Below are 14,777 nucleotides of genomic sequence, written 5' to 3' on the forward strand. Positions count from 1 at the left end.
TGTGTCTTGATTTTTTTCCGTGTAAACAGACAAACCTGGGAGCCAGCATTTGTGTTAGTGCAGTACATTTATATCATGCTCAAGTGGTGAGCATGCTTCTCCCACAATGGTTCATGGAACAACAACAACAATTTATTACTTATATTACTTATTTTACTTACTTATAGTTTAATTTATTACTTATATTACTTATTGTTATGTACTGAGTTGAATAGGATCCAAAATACAGCAGTCTGATTGGTCCTAGAACAATGCAGTATGATTGGTCTGCAGGAGCCACCCAATCCAGCTCCAGGTGGAAGTGAATCCACAACCTGATTGGCCTACAGGAGAATCCCGGAATTAGCCAATCACGTGCAGCCCATTGTGTAAATAATGTATATAAAACAACTATTGCGGGCGAACTTCCATTCCTCCTCACCACTATGAGCTAAATGAAGAGCATGAAATCCACTCTCGACTCCGAGTATATTTCACTTATAGTACTGACTTATAGTACTTATTAGCTGCCCATCTGGCTGGGCCTCCCCAGCTGCTCTGGGGGCTCCCAACAAAATATTAAAAACACAATAAACATCAAACATAAAAACTTCTCGAAACAGGGCTGCCTTCAGATGTCTTCTAAAAGTCAGATAGTTGTTTATTTCCTTGACATCTGATGGGAGGGCGTTCCACAGGGCGGGAGCCACCACTGAGAAGGCCCTCTGCCTGGTTCCCTGCAACCTCACTTCTCACAGTGAGGGAACTGCCAGAAGGCCCTCAGAGCTGGACCTCAGCATCCGGGATGAACAATGGGGGTGGAGACGCTCCTTCAGCTATACTGGGCAGAGGCTGTTTAGGGTTTTAAAGGTCAGCATCAACACTGTGAATTGTGCTCAGAAACGCACAATCATAGAATTGTGGAGTTGGAAGGGATCACGAGGATCGGCTTGTGTGCAAACAAACCCCCTGCAATGCAGGACTCTTGCCCAGTGCGGGGTTCCAACCCACAACCCTGAGATTAAGGTTATCCTCACAGTAACAGTGTGGGGTAGTTGAGGCAGGAGACAGCTCGAGGACATGCAATGGGTTTCATGACCAAGGGGAGATTTCACCCTTAGCTGCCCTAGTTGGACTCTGACCCACACTTATAACTGCTACAAGCCTCCCCAGTGTTGTGGTGGAATGAAGGGAGCAGCATGGGTTTGATTCCTGAGTCAACTATGGCCAAATGACATGTATCTAAGTGTGCCATTGGGAATTTTCCAACAGGTGGCTCTGGACAGGGGTGGCACATCCTGTTTTGCCACCCGAAGTGCGTCAGGAAGGTGCTGCCCCCCCTGGGGAGTGCCCACGAGGCAGCAACAGTGACCATGAGATCTCGCTGAGTTTCACAAGATTTTGTGGAGTGCACAAGATCTCTTGAGATGTTGGTGCCATCTTGCTGCTTCTCCCCCAGTGGTGGGTGACCAAGGGCACTTGTGGGGGTGCTGCCTCTTGGGCTTCTGCCACCCAAGGTGGCTGCCTCAGCCTGCCTTATGGGTGGGCTGGGGATGGATGGGAGTGATATTTACCAGGACTGTTGTTATGTACTGAAGTTCTCACCCTGGGCCAGCAGGGGGATACTGTAGATAGTTATGCAAATAAGGGATCGAAAGTGACGTTCAGTGATTGGATAGTTTTAGAAAATTGTTACAGTTATGTTGTACTGGAGCTCTATATAAGCAGGTTGACTGAACCCTTCAGTTCAGTTCTGGCCTGTGAATAAACGAGCTGTTTGAAGAATTGCTGTGTTGTCTGATATGTTCACCCACAACTTAACACTGGTGACGAGGATGGGATCGATGGACATCAGAGCACAGCCAGATGCGGCCACTCTCTGAGCTCAATCACTGAACGTCACTTTCAATCCCTTATTTGCATAACTATTTACAGTATCCCCCTGCTGGCCCAGGGTGAGAACTTCAGTACATAACACCCCTCCCCACCGAAATAAGGCGTTAGTTACGATCGTAATGGTTTCCTTATATACAGCACTACACGTAATGGTTCAATTAGGCACAAAACATATCAGTTACATTTCACATACAGTGGTGCCTCGCAAGACGAAATTAATCCGTTCCGCGAGTCTCTTAGTCTTGCGGTTTTTTCATCTTGCGAAGCACGGCTATTAGCGGCTTAGCGGCTATTAGCGGCTTAGCGGCTTTAAGAAAAAGGAAACAAACTCGCAAGACGTTTCGTCTTGCGAAGCAAGCCCATAGGGAAATTCGTCTTGCGGAACGACTCAAAAAACAGAAAACTCTTTCGTCTAGCGAGTTTTTCGTCTTGTGAGGCATTCGTCTTGCGGGGCACCACTGTACTTCCATTAGACCAACAGTGTTATATGTCCAACAACATAGTCCTTTAAATAAGTTGAGCACTTGGAAACCCTGCCAGACCGCCGGGGACCCGTACCCAAGTCCGGGGGGTCGCCCAATTCTCGGTGAGGCTGTGGCGCGACCCTAGGTGGTGTTGAAACCAAGTCCCCTGGATCTGCACACAGGGAAGGGATGTTCAATTTCCCTTCTACTTTTTCATTTCTAGTGAAATTCACCGCATGCCTTCTTTTAGCCATGGACCATCTGTGAGGCATATGGGCGCTTGGAAACCTAATTATTGTACTGACCCTTACACCCACTTCAAGCCAATGTATCAAAACAATTTTCCATTCATGCCTACCACAGTTGCCATTTTTAATATTGGCTTACTGTGTGTAATGTTTATGATGGATATTATAAGGGAAGCATAAGAACAACCATTTATGCGTCTCTGATTCTTTGAAAGTATGGCAATTTTGTGTGTCATGGAGATGTTATCAGTTTGGTATGAGGCTCTTATCTTTGCTTCCACCTCATAATCAGTATTCAAAAGGGCCTCATCGGGTGACAATCTGACTTTTGTGGCACAGTAGCTCAGTGAAAATGGCATTTGCACAAATAATATACCTCAATGGTATATTTTAGGCAGAATGTCCCGTCTCCATAGTTATAAACTCTGATACGCTGACCTTCATTATCTGGGTGATTTCCATTATTAGCCTACTCCAATATAGGAAAAAGACAACAATGTTTATTGAGACACTTCATTTAGGTGAGAAAGGACTGGAAGACAACCAGCAAAATAGCATTTTGAGAATGAGGGTCTTCATGAACTGGGAAACCCCGTTTTTCTTTCAAGCCACAGCTTTATACCAGTTAGCTGCTTTTCCATTTGCTATTTTGTTCCATTATCTCTGCGCCTCTGGGAATCTTTCTATAAATGCAAGGTAGGTATCATTATCTTTTTTTTTTTTACTATTATTACTTTTTTAAAAAAATGTTATATTTTTCGTGACTAATAAGCTGCAAACAAAGCAAGGGCTAAAACGAGAATTTAAAAGCCTACAATAGAAACAATAACTAAGAAATCTTTTTATAAAATATACCGTATTTTTTGCTCTGTAAGACTTTTTCCCTCCTAAAAAGTAAGGGGAAATGTGTGTGCGTCTTCTGGAGCGAATGCAGGCTGTGCAGCAATCCCAAAAGCCAGAACAGCAAGAGGGATTGCTGCTTTCACTGCACAGCGATCGTTCTCGCTGTTCTGGCTTCTGAGATTCAGAATATTTTTTTTCTTGTTTTCCTCCTCCAAAAACTAGGTGCGTCTTGTGGTCTGGTGCGTCTTATAGAGCGAAAAATACAGTACTTAAAAAGAAAGCCAATCAAAAAACAGCAGCTTCTAGAAAATAATAAGCTCAATGTATCAGGAACTAGGAAACACTTGAGAAAGAAAAAGTTTTCACCTGTGGATAAGGAGGAGATTTGAAAAGTGGATTGGTAAGGAAAGGGCCAATCCAATTGTTTTCCAGAAAATGAGATGCAAAAGAAAGCGCCAGCAGCCATGATGTTAGTGGGGGGTTGAGCCTCATGTCATTTCCTGCCCCTTTCCCCTTATAAAAATAAAACAATTTTCTGAAAAAAATAAAATCCGAGGAAGCTGGGCACATAGCAAAACAGTGTAGGTGAGCTCCAACCATTTGCCACTGTAATTTCCCAGGAACATCTATACCTGTAAAGTATCACATGCTAATTTTATAGACATTTGTGTCATCTGTTGGTCTCCCAGGTCTTTTAAGTACCTAGCAACCACCTCTGGGTACCAAAATGGGAAGATAAATTCTCCATGCCTGAACGGTTCTGTCCTTAGGAAAAGGGAACATACAAAAGAGGCCTTATCTGTGTGGACAGGAGGCTACAGTGGTACCTCTGGTTACGTACTTAATTCGTTCCGGAGGTCTGTTCTTATCCTGAAACTGTTCTTAACCTGAAGCACCACTTTAGCTAATGGGGCCTCCCGCTGCCGCTGCGCTACCAGAGCACGATTTCTGTTCTCATCCTGAAGCAAAGTTCTTAACCCAAGGTACTATTTCTGGTTTAGCCGAGTCTGTAACCTGAAGCGTATGGAACCTGAAGCATATGGAACCTGAGGTACCACTGTAGTGTATATACCAGAGGATGGCCTTCCAGATGTTGTTGGACTCCAACTCCCATCAGTCACGATTAGCATGGCCAAAGGTCGATGTTGGGAGCTGTAGTCCAGCAACATCTGAAGGACCACCACTCTCCTATCTTATAGGTACAGTGTTATTTTTCTAGAAAAAGAGGTGCTGGAACTCACCATGAACGCCTTCCTTTTTTCTCTTATAATGGCAATGGCGCCCACCTGAGAGGTGCTGGAACAGAGTTATGGCAAGTTCCAGCTGGAAAAAAGCCCTGTATAGGAATGTGTAGCACTTTAAAAGCAACAACTAGCTGGGAAGAAAATCAGTTACGACTGGAGCTCCCCGCCATCTTTCTTCCAATAGCATGCCACAGAATTCTACACCAGTTGAAGCTTTTGTACTGTCTTAAGAGGCAGTCCCCAGTAGTGATGTATGGAAGTGAGAGCTGGACCATAAAGAAGGCTGATCGCCGAAGAATCGATGCTTTGGAATTATAGTGCTGGAGGAGACTCTTGAGAGTCCCATGGACTGCAAGAAGATCAAACCGATCCATTCTGAAGGAAATCAGCCCTGAGTGCTCACTGGAAGGACAGATCGTGAAGCTGAGGCTCCAATACTTTGGCCACCTCATGAGAAGAGAAGACTTCCTGGAAAAGACCCTGATGTTGGGAAAGATGGAGGGCACAAGGAGAAGGGGACGACAGAGGACGAGATGGTTGGACAGTGTTCTCGAAGCTACAAACATGAATCTGACCAAACTGCGGGAGGCAGTGGAAGACAGGAGTGCCTGGCGTGCTCTGGTCCAGGGGGTCACAAAGAGTCAGACATGACTAAATGACTAAACAACAACAAGAGGCAGTCCTATGTGAATTGGATGTGTGCTAGTAATTTATGTTTATTTCTAACAGTGAACCAAATGGCATCTTTGGGTATCGATGCAGGTTGAACTAGTGTGATGACCTGGCTGATCTTTTGTTTGTTACCAAAGTGGTTGGTTGGGAACTAGATGTTACACAGGGAGCACAGATTCCCAGATCTTCCCAACACTGCCTTGCCATACTTCTACGTGGCATTCCCGTCTCCCCGTCTGTTCACTTTCCTGCCAGGCGGGAAACTTCTTACCCTGAAAATTGCCACCATGACTTTGAAAACACGTCTGTTTATTTTTAGGTACACTTTCCTCCTGGTGGGTGGCTTCCTCCTGGCCTGGGCTGCCATGGGGTGCTATGCCCTGCTGCTGCTCATATCTGCCGTCTCCTCTCTTGCCGTAATCCATTCCGCTGGCCCACAGCAGGTCCACACATGGGCATTCTTCGTTCAGATGACCTGGCAAACACTGTGCCATCTTGGGCTGCATTACAAAGAATATTACCTGCAAGAAGCTGCATGTATCAGGTAAAGATGTGCTCACTCTAGTCTAGTGTATCGGTTGGTTGGCAGAGTTAGTCTCGGAGCAGTTTACTTTGCATTATTTCAGTACACATAGAAACAGTAGACAGACAAATTGGATTCAAAGTGTCCTTTCCTGGGTGGTATAACTGTTTTTCTTACTAATTTTATTGCCATTGAACTTTATGGGAATTATACCCAGTATAAACAGGAGCAGTAGTGTAATACCTTTATTAAAGGTAAAGGTAAAGGGACAACTGACCATTAGGTCCAGTCGTGGCCAACTCTGGGTTGCGGCACTCATCTCGCTTTATTGGCCGAGGGAGCCGGCGTACAGCTTCCGGGTCATGTGGCCAGCATGACTAAGCCGCTTCTGGCAAACCAGAGCAGCACACGGAAACGCCGTTTACCTTCCCGCCGGAGCGGTACCTATTTATCTACTCGCACTTTGAAGTGCTTTTGAACTGCTAGGTTGGCAGGAGCTGGGATCGAACAACAGGAGCTCACACCATCGTGGGGATTCGAACTGCCAACCTTCTGATCGGCAAGTTCTAGGCTCTGTGGTTTAACCCACAGCGCCACCCTAATAAAATACCTTTATTAGGACAAACTAAACTATCACTAATCAGTGAGCTTCTTTTTGAGGAGGGATAGTCAACCTTTTTATTTCCATGAGCACATTTGGACTTTTGAGTAAGTGATGTGTTGCCACCAGCCCTTCTGTTCACTTCCCGGATCAGACTTCCCTGCAAAAAGAGACCCAAGGTGAGCAAGAATACACATACAAATTTTGCTCTTAAAAGGATCTGCGCAAAAGTCAGATCATGAGCCATGAAAAGTACATAAGACTTAAAAGACAAGCAGCTCTATTTACTTTTGAAGCGGGGAAATATAAACCTGACAGACTGGTTTATTAGCCATTTCCTGTTGCCCATGGGATCCAGGGAATTTTAGTTCTGTGAGGCGGTTTGAGATATCTAACAAAAAATGTTCAGCACCCTCACCAAAACTACAATTCCTGGCATTCTTCCGGATGCTTAAAATGGGATGTGACATAGGCTCTCTAACAGAATTGCCGAGACCTAAAACTTGGTGGCTCTTAAATGCAAATTGTGTGCTCTTCTGTCACTGAGCTGGGCTATGTGGCTGGCGCTGTAGGTTAAACCACAGAGCCTAGGGCTTGCCGATCAGAAGGTCGGCGGTTCGAATCCCTGCAACGGGGTGAGCTCCCATTGCTCAGTCCCTGCTCCTGCCAAACTAGCAGTTCGAAAGCACATCAAAGTGCAAGTAGATAAATAGGTACCACTCCGGTGGGAAGGTAAACGGTGTTTCCATGCGCTGCTTTGGTTCGCCAGAAGCAGCTTAGTCATGCTGGCCACATGACCCGGAAGCTGTACACTGGCTCCCTCGGCCAATAAAGCGAGATGAGTGCTGCAACCCAGCGTCGGCCACGACTGGACCTAATGGTCAGGCGTCTCTTTACCTTTTACCTGTCACTGAGCTAACCTTTTGCTCTGTTTCAGATTGCCCATTGCCCTTTCTGCCCTCATGCTGATGACCCAGAAAGTCACCTCACTGGCTTTGGATATCCATGAAAACAAAGTGAGGGTGGGCTTGCCATCTGAAGAGAGGAGATCCTTTTGCTGGCACCTGCTCCAGGCACTGCCATTGTGTACTTATCTGCTGTGTTTCCCAACCCTGCTGGGAGGCCCTCTGTGCTCTTTCCGCAGATTTCAGGCATGGGTAAGGTATTCCAAGGCTCCCTTTTCTGCAGGTCTCCTCTGGGCTGCCACTCAAAAAGGCCTGGGGGCTCTGACTCTGGGCCTGTTGAACAATATCGTGAGGGGATATATTTCCTCTCTGGACGACCTAATCGACTGCACCCACTTTGACTGTGTTTACGTCGTGTGGACCTCAGCCCTGTCCTTCAGGTTCACTTATTACTCTCACTGGCTGCTTGACGAGTCCCTCTTCCTTGCTGCCGGTTTGGGGCTGGATCTTGGCCACCACCAATATTCAGCAGCTGCCGACAGAGTCGTCATGGACACAGATATTTGGACCCTAGAAACAACCAACACCATTGCTGGCTTCACCCGAACATGGAACAAGAGCACAGCCCAGTGGCTGAGGCGGCTCATATTCCAGCAGAGCAGTTCACATCCTCTCCTGGCCACCTTTGCCTTCTCAGCCTGGTGGCATGGCCTCCGCCCTGGCCAGGTCTTTGGGTTTCTGTGCTGGGCCCTTATGGTGGAAGCAGACTACCGCTTCCATCGCTTTTTTGGTTCAGCGGCAAGATCCCGGCTTCAGAGGCTGCTGTACCAAGCTGTGACCTGGTGTCATACACAACTGGTGGTGGCGTACATTATGATTGCTGTTGAGATGAGAAGTGTCTCTATGCTTTGGCGGCTGTTGTCTTCGTACAATAGCTTCTTTCCATTAGTCTCTGTCACTGTGCTCCTCCTGTTAGTAAAGAAATGAGTGAGCAGTCCCACTAGTCCTCACTAGCTCATTTCGCATCCTTAGATGGAGGTGTGTAGACAAGCAGGATTTTAAAAACAGATGCAGCAGCTTTTTCATCCAAGGTTCAAGTCCACCTTGTAAGGTGACTTGCATTCTTAACATACAGTACGTACAAACTAGGTGAAGTCTTTCCATCATGGTTGTCTTTCCCCTCCCCTTTTAATAAAGCCTGCACTTGTTTTTATTCCCGCCCCCCCAGTCAATCTTTTTCCCTTACCTGCAAAAAAGAGCAACAACACACAATGCCTTTTCAAAAACAGTTAAAACCACTCAGAAAACATAGATGATGATGATGATTTATTATTTATACCTCGCCCATCTGGCTGGGTTTCCCCAGCCACTCTGGGCAGCTTCCAACAGAATATTAAAATACAATAGTCTATTAAACATTAAAAGCTTCCCTAAACAGGGCTGCCTTCAGATGTCTTCTAAAAGTCTGGTAGTTGTTTTCCTCTTTGACATCTGGTGGGAGGACGTTCCACAGGGCGGGCGCCACTACCAAGAAGGCCCTCTGCCTGGTTCCCTGACAATAAAGTATTTATGTTTACAAAGCAGCAACAGTGCAGTCAAGCACTCTTGACCAGGTTTAAAATCTTGTATCTGTCTTCTCCCTGAGCAGGCCCACCTAAGGACAGAGAATTTGCAGAGCTGGAAGGGACCACAAGAGTCATCTAGTCCAACCCCCTGCAATGCAGGAATATTTTGCCCATCGTGGGGCTTGAACCCACAACCCTGAGATTAAGAGTCTCATGCCCTACCAACCGAGCCTTGTCTTCAATTGCCTTTTTTTGGGTATGTGTTTTTGCCTGTTTTAGGAATTGCATCTGCCGCAGGGAACATGCCTTTAAATCCCCCAATATCGCTGGAGATAAAGCAGCTGTTACTTCCTCTCCCAAGTCCTGTGGTTGCCACATAATTGGACTCAGCGTGGCGCTTCTGCAACGAAGCACATGCTTTGGATCTTACAAAATGAATGCAGTCTACAAAGACACTGCCTTGTGCTGTAACTGTGCTTGGCATCCTATTCCAGTACTAGCCCATCTTTCTGGCAGTCCCCAGTACCTTGTGCAGTTTTGCCTCTGGTCTTTTGAGCAGACAGTGACATTGAGCAGAAGAACAGGCATGCCTCTATGCCTTTGTTAAAGCCCACCAGTCCTCTTGCTGCTCCCTAGATATGCCCCAAACTCTCCGGGCTGTGGCACAGGCTAGCTGCCAAAGAATTCTTCCTTTGAAACCAGGCTGGCTGTACCTTCTAAGAATGTCACCAGGTGGCAGCAGAACCCAATGTTACTGCTACATGCTTGAGTTCCTTCTCTCCGAGCAAGTGGCAATGCGCCAAGTACGATGCATGGGAGGCAGCAAGAAATCTACAATTTATGTAGGGTTCCTCCTACCTCCCCCACTGTCTATACATGACAGCAGATCACTTTGTTAAAGAATACTTTACCAACTCAATCTATGGCTGTGGGTACATTGCAGTTTATTCCAGCTCCAATGCTCTCCCCGCACTGGTGTTTGAAGCCAATTAGCCACAAATTTTTTTATGCATCCTGCAGTTTCTTGAGGAATACTCCTGTTTGATGCATTTCCCGTCAGAGCAGCTTCCATACGATTTGAAAACATAAGCCGCAGTTAAGCTGAGATGTGTACAGTTCAGGCAGCCACATGCTCATTGAATAGGAGTTTGTGAGGGGTGGGAGAACAAATCACATCACGTGCATTGGGTGAAATGCGGCAGAGGGAAAGTTTAAGCCACTAATGTGCTTATAGCCTAGATGGGACTCTTGATCTGATGAAGCAGGGCAGCTCTGATTAGCCATGATAGCAAAATAGAGATTTCACATTCAGAGAAGTTTAACTTTGAGTACCAGTTGCTGGGGAGCAAACAATGGGATGGTGGGTTTGTTTATCTGTATGTTTCTTCATGGCTTGTTTGTGAGCTTCCAGAGGCATCTGACTAGCCACTGCTGAAAAAGAATTCCAGCCTAGATGGACCCTTAATCTCAACAAGCAACTGGCCAGAGGGGCACATTCAGAGAAGGCCCTATTATTGGTTATGCTAGGGCTATCTTTCACCAATGGGTACATTGTCAAATCTAAGACTACAGATTACAATCACACCTTGGGTTACAGCTGCTTCAGGTTACGTCTTTTCGGGTTACGGACTGCCGAAACCCGAAAGTACCAGAACGGGTTACTTCTGGGTTTCGGCGGTTGCGCATGTGCAGAAGCTCTAAATCACGCTTTGTGCATGCGCAGAAGTGCCGAATCGCAACCCATGCGTGTGCAGACGCGGGTTTCGAACGCTGCGGGTTGTGAACGTGCATCCTGCACGGATCATGTTCACAACCCGAGCGTCCACTGTACCTGGTTTGTCCCAAGGCACAGGTAGTGTCCTGGTTCTCTGAAGCCAATCAGAATGCTGGCTTAGCTCTGGTCCATGTGTGGATTGGTTGGGACTGGATAGCAGAGCATCCTCACAGAGGTTCTATAGCAGCCTTCCCCAACTCTGCATAGTTTTGAATCACGACTCCCATCACTCTTAGCCATACTGCCTGGGATTGATGGGAGTTATAGTCCCAAGAACATCAAGGACACCAAGTTGTGGAAGGCTGCTCTGCAGACTTAAGTCAACAGGTAAACCAGATGATGGCCAGCTGAGTTGAGTGGTTAAGGGGTTAAGGGGTGATATGATAGCCATGTTCAAATATATAAAAGGATGTCACATAGAGGAGGGAGAAAGGTTGTTTTCTGCTGCTCCAGAGAAGCGGACACGGAGCAATGGATCCAAACTACAAGAAAGAAGATTCCACCTAAACATTAGGAAGAACTTTCTGACAGTAAGAGCTGTTTGACAGTGGAATTTGCTGCCAAGGAGTGTGGTGGAGTCTCCTTCTTTGGAGGTCTTTAAGCAGAGGCTTGACAACCATATGTCAGGAGTGCTCTGGTGGTGTTTCCTGCTTGGCAGGGGGTTGGACTCGATGGCCCTTGTGGTCTCTTCCAACTCTATGATTCTATGAGTGGGAGATGTTCAGGAGCACCAGGGTGCCCAAATTTGGACTTAGCAACTACAGGTCAGAGGGCCAAATCTGGCTCTCTATGGAATTGTCATTCTGTGCAGAGAGGTCACAGAATCGTAGAGTTGGAAGGGACCCCAAGAGTTATCTAGTCCAACCCACTGCTAGGCAGCAATCCCAAATAAAGCATCCACAACAGATGAACATTCAACCTCTGCTCAAAAGCCTCCAGTGAAGGTGTATTGAGGAGGAGGCAAGAGGATTTGGAGGCAGCCAGTGGTGGGTGAGGGAGGGAGGGCCTCAGAACACTACCCTCCCTCCCTCCCTACTAGGCCCTCTTCACACATTTCACATTTTAGGTGTCTTAACTAAAAATGCAAAGCACAGATGCAACAAAAGGTGATTGCTGTATAGACATGTATCATACAAGCAAGCACATGTCAGGGAGCAGTGTACACTTGTTGGCCAATCTGCATTCGTGGCTGTGCAATTTGTGGAACAGCCCCAAAGTCGCCCGCCAGAAAATGTACCTGCTAGCCAGGGTCTCTACAATGGATGGATGATGAACTCTCAGAAAGGGTTGTTTCCTACCATCCATCCGCCCATCCCTTCACGGGTAGATGAAGGAGGAGTGGGGAAAAGCAGGTGAGCTGTGGGCAGGGCACATCCGAACTATCAGCTGTTGTGGGACCTGTTCCTTGAAGTTCATACTTGGTATGGTTTGCCTCTGTCAAGTGCTGTCACCGCACAAATCTCATTTCTGCAGTCAGGCAATTTGGCCCATTTCAGTTTGCCTTTTAGCCTACAGGGCAAAGGTCTTGAGGGAGGATGTTGTGCAACTACACGAACTTTGCCCAACTGGTCTGAGTGAGCGCAATTTCCGTCTTTTTGTGTTGGATCCAACTATTTTCCTTTGAGAACAATATGACCCACCTGTTGCTAATTCCCTCTTGTCCAAAGTTAGAACAGCAAACACTGATTGGCTGCCAGGCTCCCAGCTGTCACCAGGCTCAGTAAACTGTAAGCCCATTGATTTCTTAGCAGGGGTCTATTACATATTAATGCTCACCCGTTCTCACCATATGTTGCTGGTGGCCAAAAAGGAAGCCTTTCAGTTCTCTCTTGGTTGCATGTGGCCTGATTGCTCTGCAGGTCCTTTGTGGGCAGGATCCTGGCTCGGGAGGGTAAAACAAACTTGTTCTTAGGGCGTTTAACAGCAGACCAACATTGATAAATGTGTGATGAAGTTTTTCCCATCACTATTTCTGGTGCTATGTCAGAACAAACCGTTGCCTGCTTAGTACATTAGGTCGTGGCCGACTCTGGGGTTGCGGCGCTCATCTCGCTTTATTGGCTGAGGGAGCCGGCGTACAGCTTCCGGGTCATGTGGCCAGCATGACTAAGCCGCTTCTGGCGAACTAGAGCAGCGCACGAAAACACTGTTTACTTTCCCACCGGTGCGGTACCTATTTATCTACTTGCACTTTGACGTGCTTTTGAACTGCTAGGTTGGCAGGAGCTGGGACCGGCAGCTCACCCCCTCGCTGGGATTCGAACCGCCGATCTTCTGATCGAGAAGTCCTAGGCTCTGTGGTTTAACCCACAGAGCCACTAGCATAAAAGCACAGGATCTGGGTCAATAAGTAACTGTCAAACTGACTTGCATAGAGCCATTGATCACCCCTCCACCCACTCCAAACTGGTTGGTAAAAAAACCGTACCTTGAGTATGAATTTCATTCTGCCTCCTCCAACACGAATCATTGTTGAACGCACTGTAGATAAGGTAGTACCTTGGGTTAAGAACGTAATTCATTCTGGAGGTCCGTTCTTAACCTGAAACTGTTCTTAACCTGAGGTACCACTTTAGCTAATGGGGCTTCCTGCTGCCGCCACACAATTTCTGTTCTCATCCTGAAGCAAAGTTCTTAACCCAAGGTACTATTTCTAGGTTAGCAGAGTCTGTAACCTGAAGCGTCTGTAACCCCAGGTACATGAAGAAATTCTGGAGCTGAAACTCCCCCCCCCCCCAATTTCTACATCAATAAAAGCTGCACCTGTTTAATTTCTGAGTGCCAAGCTGCTGTTAAGCACCCAGAAGGAAGACTAGAAAAACAGTAAGGAATTTCTATTGAGAGGTATTATTTATTTCAGGTTCTCAGTTCTCCCAGCTCATTGCACCTCTCGATTCCTCTGCGTTAATTTAATTAAATAGAAAGATGGTTATATTATAATTTATAATATAACCTGGGGTCAGTTATGGTTACCCATGACCCAAATCTAGCCTCTGAAGTACTATCTGGGCTTCTCAACTTCAACCCTCTAGGCAGAAGAGTTACAGAGAAGTAGTATTATGGTGATGGGACCTCATAGCAAGCCTGCTGGGGAAGGGAATATCAGGATGTAGTCCAACAGGAAGGCTAGTGATCAGCCGGGGTGAAAAGTCTCCTCTGCAAATCCGAATCTCCAGTCCACTTATCTTGCCTGATCCAGTGCTAAGTCCATCAAAAAACCACCTTGTTTTGGCTGCCGGATGCATATTCTATGGGAAATTGGGAAGGTGTCCAAACCAGTCCTGATAGGACTAATAAACCAGATGCTGCTGTTCTTATGCATGGCACAAAGCCTGCAATGTAAACTCTCAATTGTTCCTCTCCTTCCTCTGTAGACCATTTGGCTGGTAGGGTTTTAATGCTTCCTTGATTGCCTCAATGCAGGTTTCTTGAAGGGACGGATGTTTACCAGATCGCAGGCCTTTACCCTAGAAAGTAAAACCTGCCACACTGTTCACAATCCTCACAGTGGGGAAAACACACACTCGCCTGACCTTTTGCCCATGATCAGATACATGCAGTTTCCAAAATGGAAAATAATCCCCATGAGAGGACAAGTTGCCTTATGAAGCAGCACTTATGAGCAGGCATAGGCAAACTCGGCCCTCCAGATGTTTGGGACTACAATTCCCATCACCCTTAGCTAACAGGACCAGTGGTCAGGGATGATGGGAATTGTAGTCCCAAACTTCTGGAGGGCCAGAGTTTGCCTATGCCTGCTTATGAGTTTCCTGTAAATATTACACGAGAGTAGTGCATCTGGAGCAAGACAGCTGCTGGAGCCACTAAACCTTGCTGGGGACCCTATACACCACCAAAGCTTATCAGCTTCTCCCCCACTTTTCCTGATAGCCATTTCAGTGTGTGAGTATGCTGCTGCTCATTGCAAAGGTATCAAAATTCTTTTACGCTCAAGGATTTTGATCTGGACTACTCAGTGATTGGATGTGGGTAGCGCTGTGGGTTAAGCCTAGGACTTGCCGATCAGAAGGTCAGCGGTTCGAATCCCCGCGACGGGGTGAGC

At 46.7% G+C, this 14,777-nt stretch overlaps 1 protein-coding gene across 1 annotated transcript; it reads left to right on the plus strand.

Moving 5' to 3' along the window:
* Window positions 1–3,152: 3,152 nt before the first annotated feature.
* Window positions 3,153–8,371, plus strand: MBOAT4 (membrane bound ghrelin O-acyltransferase MBOAT4; the record flags this gene model as incomplete). Its single annotated transcript, XM_083419109.1, has 3 exons — window positions 3,153–3,283; window positions 5,666–5,890; window positions 7,408–8,371. 3 exons carry the CDS (start codon window positions 3,153–3,155, stop codon window positions 8,360–8,362), a joined length of 1,311 nt encoding a protein of 436 aa, XP_083275235.1. The 3' UTR covers window positions 8,363–8,371.
* Between the last annotated feature and the right edge of the window lie 6,406 nt (window positions 8,372–14,777).

The sequence above is a fragment of the Podarcis tiliguerta genome (assembly GCF_965153285.1).
Source record: "Podarcis tiliguerta genome assembly, chromosome: 17".
NCBI classification, from domain to species: Eukaryota; Metazoa; Chordata; class Lepidosauria; order Squamata; family Lacertidae; genus Podarcis; species Podarcis tiliguerta.